Source organism: Drosophila mojavensis, unplaced genomic scaffold (assembly GCF_018153725.1).
Source record: "Drosophila mojavensis isolate 15081-1352.22 unplaced genomic scaffold, ASM1815372v1 contig_74, whole genome shotgun sequence".
NCBI classification, from domain to species: domain Eukaryota; kingdom Metazoa; phylum Arthropoda; class Insecta; order Diptera; family Drosophilidae; genus Drosophila; species Drosophila mojavensis.
In genome coordinates this window covers 15,570,681-15,592,223 of record NW_025318899.1, presented here as the reverse complement: position 1 = coordinate 15,592,223, position 21,543 = coordinate 15,570,681, and the positions used below count along the sequence as shown (strand labels likewise).

Sequence of the window (21,543 nt, the reverse complement as noted above, 5' to 3'; positions counted from 1 at the left end):
CTTTTTATAAATGAATTTTATATTTATTTGTTTATTATATACACAAAGACAAATAGTTGATATTAAATAAAATATACAAAATAATGTTAAATCAAAGCCAAGTTGTGACTATAGAACCGCCAATATATTCATAATACCCTCACTGCATAAAGCGTATCAAATAGAGCAAATGGCAAAGGCAAAAACTGTCGCTGGATTTGGTTCTGGTTCGCCTTTTGCTGCCCTTTGTGGCTGCTGCGGATATTAAGGACATTAAATCCACATTATTCATTACGTTGTTGTTGTTGTTGCTGCTGCTGCTGCTGCTACCGCTATTGTTGTTGTAGTTGTTGCTGGCGCTATTCAGAACAGACAACGGACAACGGACAAAAGACAGCAGACAACAGACAGCAGAGAAAGCTCACAATGACAATCGTTGCTGCGTTCCAGCGTTCTTATTAAAGCCATTTTGGGCAATTCACGTGAACGTTGCGTATACGCCCCGTTGGCCATTGTGCGATCATCGTAAAATGAGTAATTGCCAGCATGTTTCAACGCATTCACATTAATGAGTGACCACTGTGCGTGTGCGTGCGAGCTCGCCTGTGTTTGTGTGTGTGTGTGTGTGTGTGTCTATATATTCGTGTAGATGTGCAGCATTTTTATGTTTAATCATTTTTCGGCGCCTTTTTATTACCTTTTACATCAAGTTCTTTGGCTCATTTTCTTTGCCCTAACAAGAACAACAACAACTACAACAACAGCAACAGCAACAACAACAGCAACAACAACAATTGCAAATTACAAAATCGTGACTAGCGTAAATTTTGGCCAATTTCTGGTATAGCCATAAATTTGCCATTAGTTCAAAGTTCCCTTCATCGAGCCGCTTAACCATGGCCAACAGAAATATTCGCCGCTTTGGGCCAGGCCAAGCCAGTCGGTAAATTGTTGTGTGGTTATTAGTTTAAATAGCCACAGAAGTTGTTTAGTTGCTGTTTCTTTTGTATTATTCTTAGCTTAAATAGCCGCAAATTTGTTATAAATGCCTTTTCTTTTCTCTTCAACTTCTGCCCCTTCTTCTTCTTCTTATTCTTTTTATTCGCCTTTTGTTGAGCATTTGTAGCAGCTTGCAATAAAGCACAATGCAACGATTAGCGCGAACTGTTATTGCGTTTTCCTATTACAGATGATGATTATGTAGAGCATTACGTGGCAAAATATGTAGGTCGTTTTAGTGCTGGAGTTAACTTGGCTTTCGATAGACAGGGAGTCGATAACGATAGATTAATACTTTTAATACATTAATATTAATATATTATTTTTTATTTATTTTTAGCTTCATTTGCTTAGCTATTGCTTTTCTCAGCTTTTAAACCAATTTTCTCTAATTTCTACACTCAACTTTACCATCAACTTAATCCATTTTATACTTTCTTTTTTATTAATTTATAATTTTAAAATAATATTTCGCAGAGCATACATCTCTTACCTTTATACAGCTCTCTAACAAGCATCAGCTGTCGTCGCAAAAACGAAATGGAAATGAATATCGAAATAGACAAAAGAATACAATTTACGTAACTAAGTAAACAAAACAGAGAGCAAAAAATAAATAAAATAAGATGTATGCACGTATATGTTTAAACATTTTTGATAAAAAGCGAAAAAGCGAATGCAAGAGCTGACTGAAATCGAAACCGAAAATAGACAGACAAACAGAGAGACATACAAATAGACATACAAATAGACATACAAATAGACAATCATAGAGTCAGCCTGACAGTGTGATGGACAGAGAGTTGAGCAACGCAGACAGCGGCAACAACACTCAGGTTGCAACAACATTGAGTTTGGTGTCCCTTGCAGGCAGCTTTGTTTGTATGTCTTGCACACTTGAATTGCTGCTCATTCAACATTCATTCACATTCACATTCACATGGGCAAAGGACTCACCAGGAGCTTGCCAGCTCCAGCTACAGCCAGTCACGTCCTGTCGCCCGAGCTGCCTTTCGGCTGTTGTTGCGGCGCGCCTCATTCTCGTATCGATATTCAAATATTTTCCGTTGACAGATTTCACAATTTTCCACTTTCATACCTTTCATTTGCTTGTGCCGCACACACACACACACACACAGAGAGAGAGAGAGTCAAGCTTTTCCTTTTACTTATTGTTCATTCATTCGGCGCACAGCTTCTTTACTTATGTCTTTCAGTCTCTGCCCCATGCCCACTCCCCGCAATCTGTGTTTCCTTGACTGAGTATTTGTTTGCCCCACCATTTGGGGCTCATTTCGGGCTTAGAACAATTGATGTGTAAAACTTTGATTAGGTTTGTGCGGCCTAAAAATAGGCGTCAATTTTTGTGGCATTTCATACGAAAAATTCCAAACAATTGCAAGCAAAGGACATTGATTGCCCTTGCGCATCATCTAAGCAGCTGAAAGGGTTTTATTTAAGGGCAATGGACTAGATATGTATGATATGGGAAAGTCCATGACAGCTTGATTGGATATAGCCCAAGACCTAGGCGAAGGAGGAGCTTTAGTTATCAGTTCTTATATAAATCAAAGGCTTTTAAATATTCTTTTTGTGGCTGATAAAGAATAAGTTAACTTCTACATGGCCAAGAAATTTTACTGAAGTAACGCAATGATATGAACTGTTAAGAGCCTTAGCTGATTGGTATGTCAGTTGGTATATGAATCTTACATTAAATGTAGCTAATTTTTGTGAATTTTTTGGGCCAAATTCAAAGAGTTTCTCTGCGAATGCTTGATTAACAAAGATGAAAATCTGGCTTGAGCAAATGCTACCTTGTGCTAAGACTTTCATTAAGTTTGTGCAAATAGGCAAGAGCAGGCTACAGTAATTCCATAAGCTATAAGCAGGTGAAGTCAAATACCAAACGCCAAATCGAACTAGGCATAGATAAACATATATACCAATATACAGCCTACTTTGTTTATGTGTAAATATACAACCTGAGGTATATATAATGTATGTACCTAATCAGCAGCAGCTATTCCATATATATAGTATATAGCCCAAAGCATTCTCATAGTTATTCGCTTTATAAATATTGGCATGCTAAGTCAGCTGACAAATCGTATATACCACTGTATATTCCGAGTCCCCACCTCCAGCAGCAATTTCTCTGTCCCTTTCATTCTGTATATATCATTGAGAGTCAAGCGGACCTTCCATCCAACTGTCATGCCCTCAATATGCCAGCTCAACTTATTTATGACTAATACCTACAACTGCTGCATAAATTAATTTAATTTCATATTATTAATCCACGCATTCGGCAATAAAAAAAAAAGAGAACATAAACTGACATAACTTTCAACACATTTCGCATGCATATTTCTTCATTAAGTGTCAATAAAAATTAAGGCCAAAAAAAAAAAAAAACAATTGACAAAATGGCCTGAAAATATTTGAAATGTATTTCAAATGATTTACATTTACCAGGCATAGCCTGTCAGTCCGTCAGTCCGTCAGTCCGTTAGGCCGTCAGCTGCTGACAGGTTTTGCCTATCAATTTTCATTGCAATGCACTCAATTGAAATTTTTTTGTTTCATAATTATGATTTTTAATTACTTGGTCAAAACTTGGATGGAAAATCCAAAATATAAATAAATAAATAAAAAAAATAATACATGAGAAAAATAACTCGAAACGAACAGACATAATTAATGAATTATGCGGCACGTTAATGTGAGCCATATTAACATTAAATTATAGCTAGAGTATATATAGTATATACAAATATATGCATATGTATAGTAACTGTAGTATCTGTTGCTGCTGCTGCGATGCTCAACAATTATTCATTTATGTGCCTATTAATTTTCGAACTGTTTAATTGTTTTCAGCTTTATTTTTTGTGAAATCAACAAATGCATTTAAGTTAAGCTGGGCTATATAATAATAATAATAATAATAATATTTTTATGTGAAATCAACAAATTTATTTACCTTAAATTTTGATTCATATATAAATACTATATATACTTTTTGAATATACTTTGTTTACTCCTTCTTTAACTTTCTTTGCTTTAACTAACACTCCCTACCACACCCACTCTTGCCACCTTTCATTCAGGTATTTTAAGCTCAGCTAACATATCCATATTCCCCCTCTCTCGCTCCCTTTTTGCCCACAACTTTTGTGCACCTTGGTCATATTTTCTAATTTGCTGCAACGCGCTCTCTTTTCCCATTTTGCTGCACATACCAAAAATATTTTTGTTTTTACTGCCAAAAAACAAAAAACAAAAAAAAAACAGAAAGAGAGAAAGAAAAAGAAATAAATAGATGTGTGTGTATATCCAGTAAAAAAAATAACGCAGAGAAACATGAGGAATGTTTGAAATTCCACGCAAAAGAATGCAACGAGTAACATTTTTTTGGCTAGACATTTGCGTAGCAAGAGAAAGACGGAGTTTGGCCCATGCCAGGTGAGGGGCAGCTGGCGAAGGGGAAGTGGCAAAGCGCGCATGGAGGGCATTTGGCAAAGTCAACGTCAACATGCGGCGAATGGCAGACGGAAGTTGTACGCAAAGACAATGACTAAGCACACCATGGCAGACGAAAAGCCAGAGAGACAGACGGAGAGAAACAGAAAGAGAGAGAGAGCGGAGAGTGAGGAGCGGTGTGTGAAACGTGCAGGCAGCGAGACAGACGCATGGCTAACCGCAGAGTCTGGCTGCGAGACAGAGTGCGAGAGATGAATGCCAACAATATGCATACAATGCAAAGCCACAGATAAAGTTTTGTTTTTTTTTTCTAACCCGCTGCCCGCTCTCCGTTTCCATCTATCCATCCCTCCCGCTGAGCGAAATTTCCTTGACAAACCGTTGTGCAAATGCAAATGCAACTGCAATGCAAACACACACACACACACACACTTGCACACCCTGCTTCTGGCTTGTGAGCGCAAATAAAAACATTCTTAAGGTATTTCGATGAACATTTGCATTGCAAGTTCTTCCCGGGAATGACTTATATCTATATTTATCTATGTACAACTTGACAGACAATAGCTGTTATCAGCCAGCGAAATATCGTTTAATGTGATAAGCTAAGGAAAGGAATAAAGTCCAACTATCAATAGAGACCGACTAAGGGCTACTCTAAATTGGGGCAATTGTTTACCCTACCATCTCATCTTTACTTTCCTATCAATATTTAATTTTTTATATTAAAAATATTTTTAAAGATTAGGAATAAAAATAAATTAAAATTTTTTGTATAAATATATGAATAAAAATATTTTTTTCTATGAACTTTAAATTGAACAAAACCATTAATAGTAATGAATATTACAATTTAATATATAAATACAATAAAAAGAAAATTAATAAATAATTTTTATAAATATATGAATAAAAATAAATTAAAAATATTTGTATAAATATACATAGAAATAAATATTTTTCGATAAACTTAAAATCGAACAAAGGGGTTACTGGTTAAATAAAAAAAATAGTAATCAGTATTGTAATTTAATATATAAATACTTATACATATTGGTAATAAATTTTTAAATGCTTTAGAACAAACAATAAAAGGAAAATTAATAAATTAATTAAAACAAATTTTTATGCCATTAAAAATAATTTGAGGAATTATAATACATTATTATAATATTTATTTGTATTCTTTATTTATTTTTTACTATATATTTTCTCTAAACCTTAAGCCAAAAATTTCATTAAGAGATTAACCAATTTCGTTACATGTTCTATTTTCTTGCTCACTTTTTTGACAAAAAATAATAAAGCAAAAAATAAATAGAACTGTGTCACAAAAGAAATAATCCACTCAATCTACTCAACATTGGCCCCAAAAAAAATCGCTATACAAACAAAAAAAAACAAAAAACCATAGATGGAAACTTGGCCCTTCTATTGAAGTAAACTGAATTTCGAATGGATATTTTTGCTGGCTATATAAATTTTGTGGGTGTATGCAGTTCAATTAACTTTAGCCAAAAAACCACTAAAAAACAACAACAATAGAAGACAACAGCGAAAAAAAAGCAACTTTGTAAAATGGTTTAAACTTTGGCATGCCAAGAGAGTTTTTTGTTTTTTTTTTTTTTACTATTTGTTAGACAATGCACCCACGCAAATTGTGGGTGGTTTAGGTGGTTGGTTAGGTGGTTCGTTGGCTGGTTTGTTGGCTGGTGGTTTCTTCCTCTTTTTATGTTACAGACTATTCAGCATTGACATGCGATGTGGGCAGCAGATTGTGTGTGAAAGCCAGGCACTGTAATTTGTATAGACATATACTTATGGCTGGCAGTGTATATGCTGCAGCTGCACACGTTGTACTGTAACTATTGCTGTTGCTGTTGTTGCTGTTGTTGTTGTTGCTATTGATAAAAAGCGCTTTTTTATCAAATTACAGGTTTGAAGAATAAAAAGAGTTTACGAACATGTATATAGACTGAAACGTACAGACATTAAACCTTTAACTAGTTTTAGCCGCAATTTACAAGGAAGGAAATTCATACGTATTCCATATTCGCATATGTCTTTAAATGCCCAGGGCCGTTGGGTTGACAAAACCCTTTTTTGGCTCACACTTTGAACCAATCAATTAACCTGACTCAAAAATGGGCGTGTCTTGTTCATTGTTTGGCCCAAGTGCGATTTTGATTGATATTTGACATTTATGCGGCACGTTCGTTAGGCTCCTTTCCATTTGCACATATTGTTTACACGCCTACACACACATACACACACACACACACATATAGAGTGAGGTTATATATGTATGGAGCTGCTATGAGCGTGCTCTCCACGTCAAACAAACAATTTTCGACATTTCAACATTCATTAATCAAAACGGAAATTATAGGGAGTCGCTTTCCACACATACATGTATGGACTAAGCAATCCAAGCACTAACACACACACAAACACAGCAAATCAACAAAAACAACAACAACAATGAGTGCAACTTTCTCGTTTGTGTGCGCTGGACTGTGACGTGGAGCGAAACATTTTCGTAGCATACTTTTCGGCGGCAGCATTTAATTGAAAAACGATGAATATGGCAGATAGAAGATGAAACAGGAAATAATATGTCGAAAATGTGCTGAATAAATAAATAAAAAAAAATATGGAAATAAATTAATTAAATTTTAAAGCAAAAAAAAAAAAAAATTGTCAATAAATAAAGTTGCAATTCTACATTAGAAAGATATTTCAATGAGAAAGGCGTTTGCTTAAATACAGCAAAAAAATATATTTATTAAATAAATCACTTACTTCGAAAAATTATGTACATATAAAAATCTAAGTTATATCCAAAAATAATTTAATATTTCATAATCTATATAATAAAAGAAAAATATCACCAATAATTTTAATATATACAAATATACACATAATAATTAATTTTAATAAAAATAAATATTTAATGAAAACCATTTTTAATATATAAAAAAATTGTAGTTTTAATAAAAATAAATATTTTTCATTAAAATATATATGTATTTAATGCTGACTAGCTAGTTGACTGATTGGTCTGATCTCTATTTGTCTTCCCTTCTAGCTCTCCGTCTCTCACTCTCTTTCTGTTACATAAACAGTCTCTATCGCTCATTTTCTACTCTTTCCCCCTCTTCTCACTCTCTCTCTCTCACTCTCTCTCTCCCTATATATCCATCGCTGTCTTCCCATCTCTCCCCATCTGTCTTTTTCCCCTTTTCGCTCTCTATTTTCTTTTTTTTCTCTCTCACACTCTCCTTCCCAATCTCTATATCTCTTCAACTTTCTTTATAATATGTCTCTCCGTCTCTTCCTCTTTTTCAAATATTCATTAAATTTCCCATCGTCATATCGCTTTAATCAATAACGCAAAATACATCCCATATCCCGCCGCGTTATAAATTGCTTTACATTAAACAAGAATTGATTAATTATAAAGCTCGAAAATATTTTCTGTTTGAGTGATTTTTAATGAAAAATCAACGCGAAAATTAACACGAGGCGGCGACGAAGTGAAACGGCCAAAAATTGAAATTAACAACTAGAAAGCGGACCATACACACACACACACACACACACACACACACACACATATACATATACAGCGAGCTACCAATATTGGTGGCGACCGACTGATAAATAGGCCCAGTCCGCACGCTGGCCTCTTGGCCAGAGTGTTGGCCAAATCGGCGCAGCACTAAATATGAACTGGACGTAGCACCCGCTGGGTTTTGTGCCGCACAATTGAAAACATCGAAACACACACACGCACGCACATAGAGAGAGTATACCTACCTCTCCCCTTCTCTCGCCCTAGATGCATGCCATTAATAATACGCTTACGCGCTTTTGTGTGGCCAAAACTTTGCTGCGCCCATGCCTCATGCCACATGCCCCATAGCTCATGGCCGCTAGCCGCATAAATGCACCAAAGTCTATATGTGTATGTTTGTGAGTGTGTGTGCGTGTGTGTGTGTTTGTGTTTGTGTATGCTTGTAGCGCTCAAAGTGGAGCACTGCAGCCCCTTGCCCGAGGCTGTTTTTTGCGGCTTGTCATACAGCGAGTCGACCAGTTTATATACATGCATAAGCACACACACACACACACGCTACACATATATACATGAAATGTAGCATAGCTTGCAATATGTGCAATATATAGTATATATGTATATATATTTATAGAAATATTCCTTGGCAGAACTCGACTTGAAGAGCTGAAACTCTTCTCTGCTGCTTGGAAATGTCTATATAATTATATGCATGCATATTAAAAAAAACTCTTACTATTCAATTATAATAATTCTATTTATTTTTATTGGAAAAAAATACGAATTATTCAATTGTAATAATAGAATATAAGAATTTTGATTGTGCTGTAAGGCAAATAGCGAAAGAGAAGAAGAGAAAAGACTTATAAAAGGCCAATAATAGATGAGATTAGTTAACCATCAATAGATAGACAACTATCGATAACCAACCAGATCGATGGCTATAAGGCGATCGATAATTGCAACGAATAGTTTAAGTAGAGGAAGAAGAACGAGAGCGCAATGTTTAAATAGAAAAGGAAGAAGCTTAGAGGCAAAGCTGTGCAAAAAAAATATAATCAATTAAATAATAATAAATCCTCCCACAAAGAAAACCTGCTTTAATTGTTTATGACAAAATAATGATAAATAAACATGAATAATATTTCATAGGCTCTATCTATTTGCGGAAAGTAAAACTCAATTCTATCTCAATAATCTGCCCTAGTAATTATTCAAATACTTTCAAATACATTTATGAATTACGCTTAAGTAACGGAACTTTGTGCGACACTTTGGCTAACATTCAAGCGTTCTGGCACTTGCAAAATGTTGCCCAAAAATAATTTCTTTTTACATCCTGTCAATAAAACAAACTAAGCACCAAATATATTTGACCAGTAGCAATTATATTCCGATCAGCTAAGGGCACAGCACTTGAAGCACTTCTGCATACAAACATAAATACATTTACATATATATATCTATATCGATATTGGCAGTTAAACATGAGTGAAGCACCCTTCTAAATGCTGGCACAATCCAACCAATTTGCTCTTCAATTTGCTTCCATTTTCGAAAGTTCGCGTGCCAAACGCCACAAATCGATTTACATGACAGCAAAACAAAACAAAAAAAATAAGAGAAAATAAGAGAAAAGAAACCAAACGAACTTTGGGAAATGTGAAAAATTACAAAGCAAAAAAAAAACAGAAAAATGACAACAACAAAAACAGGAACAGTTAGGCAATGAGAAAAAAAAAACACACAGAAATGAGGAACATTTTTGAGGCGCTGTTTTTCGATTTGTAACAATTATTGGTCGTTACGAGGCGCAAAACAAGCAGCCCAATTTCCTTACACACCACCAGTCAGCCATCTAGCGCCACCAGCGCCCATAGCCCCAACATCCAATAGCTCCACTGCCCCTCAGCCCCTGCCCCTTGAGCAATTATTGCACATTTTTGTGGCATACTTTGCGGCTGACGGCGAGCACGAATGCGCCTACATGGCCCAGTCCAGTCCAGCCCCAGCCCGGCCACGCCCCCTGCCTGTGCCGCCCTCTGCTGAAGTCAACCACGCTAATGCTTTTGAAATAATAACAATAAATATTATTGACATGCAAAAATGCCACAAAATGTCAGGGAATATTTATAACACGGCAGCAACGACAACAAAAACTCCAATTTTAGTTAATATTTGTATTGGTTTTTTTTTACTTTTATTTTAGATACTCTCACTGAGAGTATTATAAGCGTAGCAGGGAAGATGTGGGGGATGACATTTTTATACCAATTAATAGTTAAATTTATTTTATTTATTTTCATTTTTTTTTTTTTAATTTTATTTCAGCTTTTCTATAGCACAAAAATTTATGTTATTTATTAATATATTTAAACGTTTTTAGCATATTTTATTAAATATTTACTATTTATGTATTTCATATTCAATTGTTTTATTTATCTAATATTTTATATATTTATATTATCAATATTATTCAAAAACTCGACAAATAATAAAAATCGAGATAGATATATCATAGATAAATGGTTTTATTTGTATATATAAATATATGTATTTATTAATATTTTCATTTATTTATAATGCAATAATAAAAAATATAAATAAAAAAATACAAAATTAGAAAAATATATATTTATTATCTTTTTTTTTTATTTATAGTAAATAATCATAGAAAAAAAATATTTATTTTGTTTAATTCATCAATGCGAAATCTTAAAAATAAACTCAATATATGTATATAATTTGTTTTAAATAAATAATTAAATAAAAGAAAAGCACTGAGCTCAATTAACTAATATGCTAAAGCATATTTCATTCTCGCCTAAACTTTAGTCCATATTCCGCTTCATTTTTATTTATTTATTTTTAGTTTCTGGGCCTTTGAACCTAGCATAGAATTATCGTTAATTGATTTGCCGTCAGCTGCTGTAATTATGTGAATAATTTGAAAAACATTTTAGTGGGCGTGGCACACTCAACACAAGGGAGAAAATGCAGCTTTTTGGGCAACGCTGAAAACGCTTTAATATTAATTTTAATTTGCTTTTGAATTTGCCTCTTCTTCTTTACGCCAAACACAAATTTCACATGAATTTTTAATTGAAATGCTCGCTGACATTTTTATGGCTTTTCGTTAGTTTTTAGTCGCAAATTTTTGGGCCAAATGTGTTTTTCCAGTTTATTTATCGAAATTTATTGGCTTCGGCTATTTGGTTTGGCATTGTTTAAGCGGATACAATTTAAAATTCAATAAACTTCAACTACAAAGCGCCAACCAGACATTGGTAATCGTTCTAGCTCTATTTCTCTCTCTTTCTCTCTCTTTCTTTCTCTATCTATCTATATTTCGGTCTCTTACTATGTTTAGCTCTCTTTGCCTACTAATGTGCCTGGCAGATGTTTCTCTACTGTAATTATTCAACTATGTTTAGCTTTTTTACCGGATTGTTTCGCAATATTGATTATTAATACAGCTAACTAAATTGTTATCTAAATTTTTTGTTAATTTCTTAATTTTTCATATTTATAAATATATATTTTTTATATATTAAGCATAAAGTTTTGGCAAAGATTGAAATATGCAAAATAATTCTATTCTCTAAATTATTAAAAATTTTTAGAGTATATACCATAAAAAAATAATAAATATAAAGATTGTTTTAAAATTAAAATGTAAACAAAATTCTAGAGGAATTTTTTTTTTATCTGATTTAGTTTTTATTATTATTTGAATACAATCCTTATATATATTTTATTATTTTTTATTATATACACTCTAAATATTTTAAAAAATCAAGTGATATAAAGTCTTATATATGTAAAGTAATAACTTAACTTAAACTATAATAATTTAGATTTGTGAATACATGCAGTATATATTCAAAAAGTACTACAGAAGCTGCTTTTATTATCAGCTGTCAGACTAGGTCAGAATTAATCAAAAGAAAATTTAAACTTTACATTGTTTTATATTTTTTATACTATTTAAAGCCATCAACGGTATTTGTTCAATTTTCTCACATTTCTAGACAGCAGGCAGAGTCACCTGCTTAAAGGTAAGCACACTTTACGCTTCTGCATATCAATATTTTGCTCTCCATTTTCATAGACATATTTATGCCTTTGTTCGCATAATGCTGGGCAAAAAAAAAAAAAAAAAAAACAAAACAAAATTCCACAGCAAGAATTTTGTACGCTTCTTCAGCCAAGGGACAGACAAAAGCTGTTGCAGCTTCTAGTAGTTGCTGTAAATATTGTAGCTGTTGTTGTAGTTGTTGTTGTAGTCACTTATTGTGCTGTTCGGTTGCATCATTTCCATCAACATCATTTTTGTTTTTTTTTTTTTTTGCTTCTGCTTTTGCTTTTGCTTTTGTATCTTGTGCAGCACTTGAAGGCGCTTTTCCACTCGAGCAGCGAGCTTTTCTTTGGTCGCACTCGAGCGACGCTTCAATTCGCACTTCACCTGAAGAGTTAGAGTCAGGTGAGCTGCTGCAGCCCACCTGCCACCCACTACAAATGACAATCGAAGGCTGCAGCTTACAGCAAAACAAAACAATTTCCCTAGACGCACCTCGGCTGCCGCACTACAATTACACATATTTTCCATCTCCATTTCCCCCATCAATCCCCCCGCCTTACCTATTTTTCATTTGGCATTTTAAAGTGTTTTTGTGTTTAATTAAAATACTTTTCGCACTTTGGCTTTGTTGATTCGCAATTGCAGCATTCGCTGCTGTTTGTTTCTGACTGATTGACTGACTAAAACTTTTGCCTCTGCCTCTGCCTCTGCCTCTTCCTGTTTTTCTTTTTCCTTTGCATTTATTTTTTATTTTCAAATTTTATTTTGCAACTCGTCTAAAAATGATTCGCATTCTTTGCCAACTGAAAGTATTTTAATATAGTTCTTTTCTCACTTATTTTTTGGGTAGCTCGCTTCACATTGGGCTGCAGTTGCTGCAGGTATTTTCATTAAGCTCAGCAGACGCTTTACGTTTGGAGCTACTGTTGCTGCTGTATATGTATGTATGTGTATAAAAGTAAAATATAAATATATATTTATATGCAACACAGTTTATATTCAAGCTATCTTACTATTTAATCGGAGCTTAAATTGAAGTAAAATTTTTCCTAACTCTCGATTTACTTTTTTTTATTTTAATAACTAAATGTATATTGAGAAAAATGTAAGCTATCTTTATCAAATAAGTTTAATGATAAATACTCATATAGTTTATTGATATATAATAATTTTTATATTTATACCCTAAGTTAACTTGGTTTTCAATTTTAATTTTAGCCTTAACAAAAATTAAAATTTCCTTATATATTTTCACACATTCATATAACATAAAGTTTAAAATAAATCAACTTGATCATTCTTTAAATATAAAATAATAAAAAAAAAAAAATTAAAAAAACTTGAGTCTAAATATAATTTAAATTATTTATTAATCAGCTTAAAATTACATTAAAGTTTATTTTTGCAAGTTCTATGTATTATTATTTATATCACACATAAATGTATATCAATATTTTTAATAATATTATATTCAGCTTCAACTTACCCATAAATAACAGCTCAACAAATAGTTCGTTGTCTTCAAATTGAATGGAATCGAATTTAATTGAATTTCTTTTATTATTGTTTAAATAAATCCGCACTTGTTTTTAATTGATTTATGCCTTTTGATTTTATTGACGACTTGCTTTTATTTCTTGAATTGCACACACGTATTTTAGATACATATTGATAAATACATATACATACATATATTTTCTTTGGACTTATTTATGAGTTGCAAGAAAACGTGGCAGCTGCTTGTTGGAAATTAAATATAAATATAAATAAGAATTCCAAATATACGAGACTTTGGTTTAAAGAAACAAGCTCAGAAGAATATATTAGTGCCTAGCATTATCTCTTCAGCAAAATGTTGACTTACAAAGAAATCTATTCTGAATTTACAGCTAGCCTCAAATGTTGATACAAAGCTCTTAATGTAGCTAAAAATAAATCGAGATGATACAAACTGACTGCAGGTATAGCGGATATCAAGCTGTCAAAAATGTGTTTAGCTTATAAGCTAAGAAAAGCCACAAGAATAACTTCCAGTTTATCAAATGACTCGAAATTTTTATAAAATTCGATTACAACTGTTTGGCAAAATAAGCTATCTAAGGGGCTCCACATTCAAATGTCAAGAGTTACCTAAAAATCCACTAATTATATTAGTTTTGTTAGATCTACATTATATTTATTTATAATATCACGACTTAAAAATCTTGACTTTTATATGTAATATAATAATAAAAATATCATTAATATTACTGAATATACATAATTATATTTTCTAATATATTTCTGATCAAACTAGTATTATAAACTCTAATAACAGTCTATTAGTTAAAGAAAATACTAGCAATTAAGAAGAAACCCTTTTCCCTTGCCCTGCATAAATCTAGTTTAAAACCTTTTATAAAAAACCTCCATAAATTCCCCAAGTTGTACAGACTCTCTACATAAAAGTATTTGCCTCTCTGTCTGCCTGTAAATTTGGTTAATTTTTACAAATTTTCATAGCACACTTTCCGGCAGCTCTGCCGCAAGCAGCTCGAATGCATAAAGCGGCACAGCTGATGCGGCTTTGCGAGTTGTTTCGTGTGCGAGACACGTGAAAAAAACAGCTGCCAACAGCCAATGAGATTTGTTTTGCACTTGACACTTGGGCGCTAAGCGCATTTGCTTGACTCTTGCTTTGCTTCGGTTTGGCATTTACCGTTGCCCGCCCAAAACGTTTAGCTTTTATTTTTGTTAGTCAATTGTGTTTCGCTTTGTTTTTGTTTAGCTCAATTTACACGCAGTTTTTGGGTTTTAGGCTGTGTGAAGAGATTCGCTCGGCCGCTTGCAAATTTCAGTCACGTCACGGCGCTGGAACTTTTCGAACTTTTCGCTTAAATCGTTCGTTTGCAACTGAAGCGACTACTGCACACAGCTCGCCCAATTCGCTGCACTCGTTGGCGACGACGACGACGACGACCAGCAGCCAGCCAGCCAGCCAGCAGAGGCGACAGCAGCAGCAGCAGCGGCAGCGACAGTCAAAGGCTTCCAATGCGATACGAAGCTGAGGCGAATGGTTAGCCAAAAGCAAACAACAAAACAGAGACAAAGCGCCGGCTACCGTTAGACGCATTCGTGAACTCTGCCTCGACCCATTGCCAAAGTGTTCCGCTGCGAATGTTGTTGTTTAAACATACCTCTTATTGTTATTGATATTTTTAAAAATATTATAAAATATTTAAAAAATTATATATGAAATATAAAATAATAAATATTACTTTCACATATGTAGCATTTATTTTTCTTTGTATTATAAATGATTTGTTATGTTTTTGAGCTCAACAGACACAGAGAGAGTGAGAGAGCGGGCGTATGTAATGCATTTGACGGCGTGCATCCTTGGTGCTCTCTCTTTCTCTCACTCTCTCTCGTAATTTTATGGCGCTCTGCATGCTGTTGCACATTCGGGAAAGGCATTGGAAGCGCATGGAAAGTGCGGCCAGTTCTGAAATTTATACGAATTTACAATCACTTGACAGCGAGCAGCTGTGAAGGATGGCAGAGGAATTGCTGGAGAGAAATGGCGATTGACATATGCAAAAGAAAATTTAAATAAATTAATATTGCATTTAAAATAATAAAATAAAATCGCAGTTATATTTATTTGTTATTTATAAAAATTAAAATAAATATATTTTTCAAATTTTTTAATATTCAAATAATTCTACTTAAAAAATTATATAATAAAATTAAAATAGGTATACTTTATTCACAAAAATTTAAATGAATAGATTTATATTTATTTTACTTCTAAATAATTTCAAATATATCGATAAACAGATTTTTATTAAATTTATTAAAATTTAAATTAATCTTATAAATATAATAATAAATAGAAGCTTTCATATATTTGTGCATTCATAATTTTGTTATTTAAGCTCCCACACATATATTTTTAAAATATCTAAACAAAAGCCGCTTTCCAGTTGCCGCTCTCTTAAGTAAACAAAAGCGCTCTCTTAAATGGCTTGCCATAAAATGCCTGGAAGCGTTCTTCCCATGTTTCGCAATGCCAAAACGTTCTGCCGAAGTTGCCATAAAACTTCCAGCAGCACCTACGTTCGCAGCGCCTAACATAGGCGCTCTCTCTACAGCTCACACACACTCACTCTCTAACTACCTCTCGCTCTCTCGCTGTCTGTCTGTGTAACAGCGCTCTGTTGCGCTCCTGGAATTGCTTTGCTCCACATTTGAAAGCCACAAATTGCTGGCAGCTGACACTTTGGAGTTGTCATTCCTAACTGCACGCGCCCGGTCGGCCACTCGAAGGCGCCACGCGGCGATTTACGAGCACGAGCTACGAACGAAGCGCGAAAGCCAAAAGGCAAACGCTGTCGGCAGCAGCAAGAACAACAACAAGAGCAGCTGCTGCTGCTGCCTGATGATGAACCTGCCTCAAGATAGAAGCAAAGCAAAAGCAAAAGAAAAAACATGCCGGCCGGCAGAGCATAACCGTTATATGTGAGCTCATATTATAGCGGTACTTTGGCTGCGCCTTAAAGCAGACTATGCAATGAAATTGATAACAGCTGTTGTTGTTGCTGTTGCTGCTGTCATTGTTATTGTTGTTAACGGTAATCAGCTTTCCATTTCGCCTCACCCAATTCATGCCCCTTCCCAGCTCTAACCACGCACAAGCGAAAAATTTCATGTTCATCCGCTGTTCCATTCCAATGCGTAGCGTACTCCTCTCCCTCCCCCTCTCGCTCGCTCGCGCATGGAGCTGGCCCCAAATCAATTGCTCGCAACATGACTAAAATCTTTTGGCTACATGAAATTTGCTTAGTGTGCTCTGCACTGGCGCCCAGCGGAGGCGTTAGGCCAGCCTGGCAGTGGGCGTGACACGGGGTATGCCCGATGGACCGGGCATTGATTACAACTGCCAATTTTTCAGCTTGTTGCACATTTCGTGGCATATTCTGTTGCATGTTGCATGGAGAGCAGCAGAAACTGGAGCAGCTGCAACAGTAGCTGCCGTCGAGCTTACAGCTTGAACTTGGTCAAACACCTGCGGCAGGTCGCAAGAAATGCACACAACCTAATTATTGACGTGCATGAAGAAGATGAAAAGCTCATTATTGTAATGAATCAATATGAATAATTATCGAGTTATGGGGCTGCAGAGAAAGAGACGAAATGCAATAGATAGGCAACAGAGATAAGCTAGGGGCTGCACTTGGTATCTAGCAGATACAAAAGTATGAAAAGTATCTTTAAGATACGTAGATATCATTTATTAATCACAGATGATATTTTATATTTAAATCAATTTAATTAAGAAGCTAGAAATCCAGCTCATTGATAAAATACTAAATTATCTCACGGGACAATAAAAAAGTATTTGTGAGTAGGAAGTTAAGATCCTTGAGATACTTCTGAAACTAAAGATGCACAGGACTATCTATGATGGTATATTTTATAAAAATATGCAACATATTATATTTGAAGTTGATTTTGATTTGATTGGGATTAGACATGAATAGGATTTAGTTTAGATATGGATAAGATATATTGAATGCCCTGCTAAAGCTCTATTAAATATATAATAAAAATTAAATGTAGATGTTATAAAAATCAGTTGAAGATTAATACCTTACTACAGATATTTATTGGACATAAAAAATGTTGAGAGAAGTACCAAAATCTTCCACTTATATATTATTCTTATCTAAAAATTTCATTTTTATAAATTATTTATTATAATTTATATTTATATAATTTATTTTTAGCTTAATACTTAATTGTTATATATTATATGTTAATATTTTATATTAGTACTTTATATATTATAACTTATTTTTTTTTCTTATTTTGAGAAAGAAAACTTCTTAAACTTTCTCAAGACAGAGATATCCCAAGGTATTCCCTCATACACGGTTCATGCACGGGACTGGGCTACGAGGCTACGTTCAAGTGACAGGGCAAGGCTTACTCTATGTGGAACCTGAAGGGGTTTTCAGAATTTGGCATTTATGATTTTTCGGTTCCTATCAAAATTTCGATGCTAAATGGAGATAAAATTCAAGCCCAGCCCAAAAAGCTACTACCCCAAAATACTGAAAGCCCCGAAATACTCAAACAGAAACAATGAAATGGTGCTGGCAGAAGCCGAACCGATCTGTTGACAGTGTGAGTGAGCCGGAGCCCCGGACGGAAGGCTCGCGCAGCTACACATGGATCAATGAGGAAGGCATGGTGATGAGCCGCCAGCTAACGGAATACGAGTGCCAGCTGGAGGACGATGTGCAGAGCCTGCAGGACTCCCTCTTCTCCATATCCTCGCACTATGCCAGGATACAGTTTCGCTTGCGACAAATTACCACGTCCTCCGGGCAGGAGCGCCTGTGCCTGCTGCGGGAGCTGGAGCGCGTCATCTGCCAGGGCATCGATGCCAATCAGCAGGACAACGAGCTGCCCAATCTGCGATGCGACTCGCGCCGTTTGGGCAATGTGCGCCGCAAGCAGCGCCAGATCATCGGGGATCTGCGCAGTCGACTCTTGGACTTGGCCCAGGTAGCGGACGCATGCTTCTGTGCCGAGACCGACAGCAGCTACGAGTCGCGCCGGTACTGGCAGTGCGAGGAGGACGACAACATCTCACGCTCCTCGAACGAGGACGAACACGAGAGGGAATGCCAGTGCATCGTGTGCCGGGAGAAAGCCACTGCGATGGCATGCAAGCGTGGCTATCTCTCGGAGATCTGGGATCCCGACGCCAACAGCGAAGATGAGATCGACGAGGAGCAGTCAACAAAGGGGAAGAAGAAGAAGAAACGAGCCAAGAATAAGCAAGATAAAAAGGATAAGGATAAGAAGAATAGGGAAAGCAAATCATCAGCTAAAGCCTCCAAATCCTCCAGCTTTAGCAATTCACAGTTGAGTGATCCCCATAAGGCCAGCAAACGGAGCTCCAAAACTAACTCTCAGCGCAACACTGCTGCCCAACAGGAAAACAATTCGAAGAAGTCCAAGAAGCCCGCCACATCGTCGCGAAACAGTCTAACCAACTCGAGAGCTCAGCCACCGGAAAAAGAAAAGGAGAAACGTCGCCAGAGTACATCCCATCAGAATTTCAATGCTCAAAGATTGAACAAGCCCAACAATGGGGCTCAGAACTTCAGTCGGCGTAGTCCGCTGATGTCCACAATGCTAAGTCCCTTTACTAGCAGTATCAAGCATATGACCTTGCAACAATTTGCCGCCCAGGATAAGCAGAACTCGCACCATCAGCAGGAGTCGAAGAGATCGCGGCATGGAGTCAAGGAATCGCCGCGAGGCTCCCCTTTGCAGGCCTCCAGGAGTGAGACTGGCAGCAGGCAGAGTCGAACTAGCTCGCATCGTTCCACCCAAAGCTCGAGCAATCTTCCTGCTGATCCAGTTAGGAAGAAATGCATGTGCTGCAATGGAGGCAAGGACCCATCGGGCCAGCAAGCTAGAGCTCGAGACTCGGCCGGTCGAACCAGTCCGCAGAGCTCTAGAATGCTGTGCCCCAACAATGCCTCCAATGAGCAAAACAAATCATGCGCGCCAGCCCATAATATGTCAAGAACTTGTGCCAAGAACAACTCCAATATGAGAGTCTGCAAGTCCTGTCACACCTATCAGGAGGGTCAACAGATCTCGGTGAATCCCATCAAATGCACAAGGAAATCCTGCCTCAAGTCACAGCGCAGCGAAGTGGGCTGCTTGAAGAGAGTGAAGTACAAGTTCAAAAGTGAGCCCAACTTGTGTTACGAATACTCCGATGATACCGAAATCGCACAATTACGAGCCACAGCGAATTCCCTGCTGGGCGTAAGCTCCATTTGCGGAGGTTTTATCAACCCAACGAGATCAGACAACATTTATGATCACGGCTACGCTCCAAGTGAGGAGGAGTCGGACGTGCCTGAGAAGCCTGAAAAACCTGAGAAACCTGAAGTTCCTGAGAAATCTGAAGTTCCTGAGAAACCTGAAGTGCCTGAAAAGCCTAAAAAGCGCAAAAAGTCGGAAAAGCCTAAAAGGCCTGAAAAGAATGAATGCGACTGCGAAGCAGACTGCAAAACAAGTAGTAAAAGAGAGAGAAAGAAAACCGCAGTGACTGAGAAACAGAGCAGCATGAATATGAAGTCCAAATCCTATGCTCAACTCTGCTCCCTCTATAGTCAGCCAGCAACTCAGCTCAGCACGAGCAAATCGTATGAGAAGTGTAAGAATAGCTATCCAGTTTATCCCAGCTCTTCCAGTAAATATGGCACGCTTCAGAACACAAAGTTCGGGCGTCGATTCTATAAGCTGATCTGCTCAACGCTGCGCACCCAAGTGGAAGATCAAAATGCTCCAAAGAAAGAGAGGAATCAAATTAGTAGGCCCAAAGATGATGGTCAAAACGCTGCTACGGAAGCAATGGCTTGAGCTCGTAGCTCTGGAAGCAAGTAAAGCGATTCCATTTATGATCCTAAGTTATTTTAAAACACTCTCAAAGTTCAGCAATGTCTTCACTGACTTTGACAATGTTTTAGGATAGCTTGCGATTATTCTAGATAGCTTCCATATTTTTATTTTATAAAGGGCTGTTAAGTAAAGCGTAATGAATGTGTGCATATATGCTATGAAAAATAAAAATAAATATTATATTTTTCAATGTTTAAATTTAGGGTGGGTTATAAGAGAGAGAATACATGAAAGTATAGGAATAATAAAAGGATATGAGTTTTAGTTATATGTTAAATCAAGAATCAAATAAAAGTCTAAATCTTTTATCTTAGGGTTTACAAAGGCCATTAAACATATATGGGGACTGTCTAAAAGATATTCACCTTCTCCAATACCAGGATCTATTAGTAATGTTTACTATTTATATTGTAATACTAGTCTTGCATTATTCACTTCTTGAACATATTGCAAATATTACAATAAAAGTCAGTTATATACTGATTATTGAATATAAGTTAAAATAATATTAAAGTTAAAACTCTAGTCGTACGTAGTTCATAGAAGCGGAAGCAGTGGAAGTGTTGGATCTTATATCAACAACTACATCTATATCTACATCAATGAATATTCCGCATGATTAAGTCCAATATAAATGAAGTCTATATAACATAAACAAAATCAAAGCTATCCAGCTCCAAACGTCATTCCCCTTTGTAATATTCAAATTTTAATGGACCTCATTTCATATACTCATTTAGTTCTCAACTTACATTCAATCATTGCCGAGTGCAGCAAATCTCTGACAAAACCAAACATTTGATTGACTCAAAGGAAGCCTGTGAGCTGTACCAATGCCGTACCCTTAGATGCTGGCTGCTTGCTGCTGGCCATGGTCATTGAACCCGCACAGCAGCATCCCCTAAGCGGCGCTCTCGACCAAGGCTAACACACAATAAGCTGATGCTGAATG

General features: G+C 35.9%; 2 protein-coding genes across 8 annotated transcripts in view; one reads left to right on the top strand and one right to left on the bottom strand.

Moving 5' to 3' along the window:
- The window catches only part of LOC6582668 (hemicentin-1), a 223,083-nt gene extending 208,069 nt beyond the window's left edge, over positions 1-15,014 (bottom strand). For 4 of the 7 annotated variants that reach the window (XM_044010149.1, XM_044010150.1, XM_044010148.1 and 1 more), the window contains exons 1-2: positions 14,818-15,014; positions 13,606-13,855 (exon numbers count right to left, since the gene is read on the bottom strand). The gene's annotated coding sequence lies outside the window, so the exon portion shown is untranslated. The remainder of the gene's footprint in view (positions 1-13,605; positions 13,856-14,817) is intronic. The other 3 variants (XM_044010152.1, XM_044010154.1, XM_044010153.1) reach the window with 3 other exon arrangements.
- Positions 15,015-18,126: 3,112 nt separating this feature from the next.
- LOC6582659 (muscle M-line assembly protein unc-89) lies at positions 18,127-20,773 on the top strand. Its single transcript, XM_002008316.4, has one exon. The coding sequence runs from the start codon at positions 18,246-18,248 to the stop codon at positions 20,550-20,552; it is 2,307 nt and encodes a 768-aa protein (XP_002008352.1). The 5' UTR covers positions 18,127-18,245; the 3' UTR covers positions 20,553-20,773.
- The last annotated feature ends 770 nt before the right edge of the window (positions 20,774-21,543 follow it).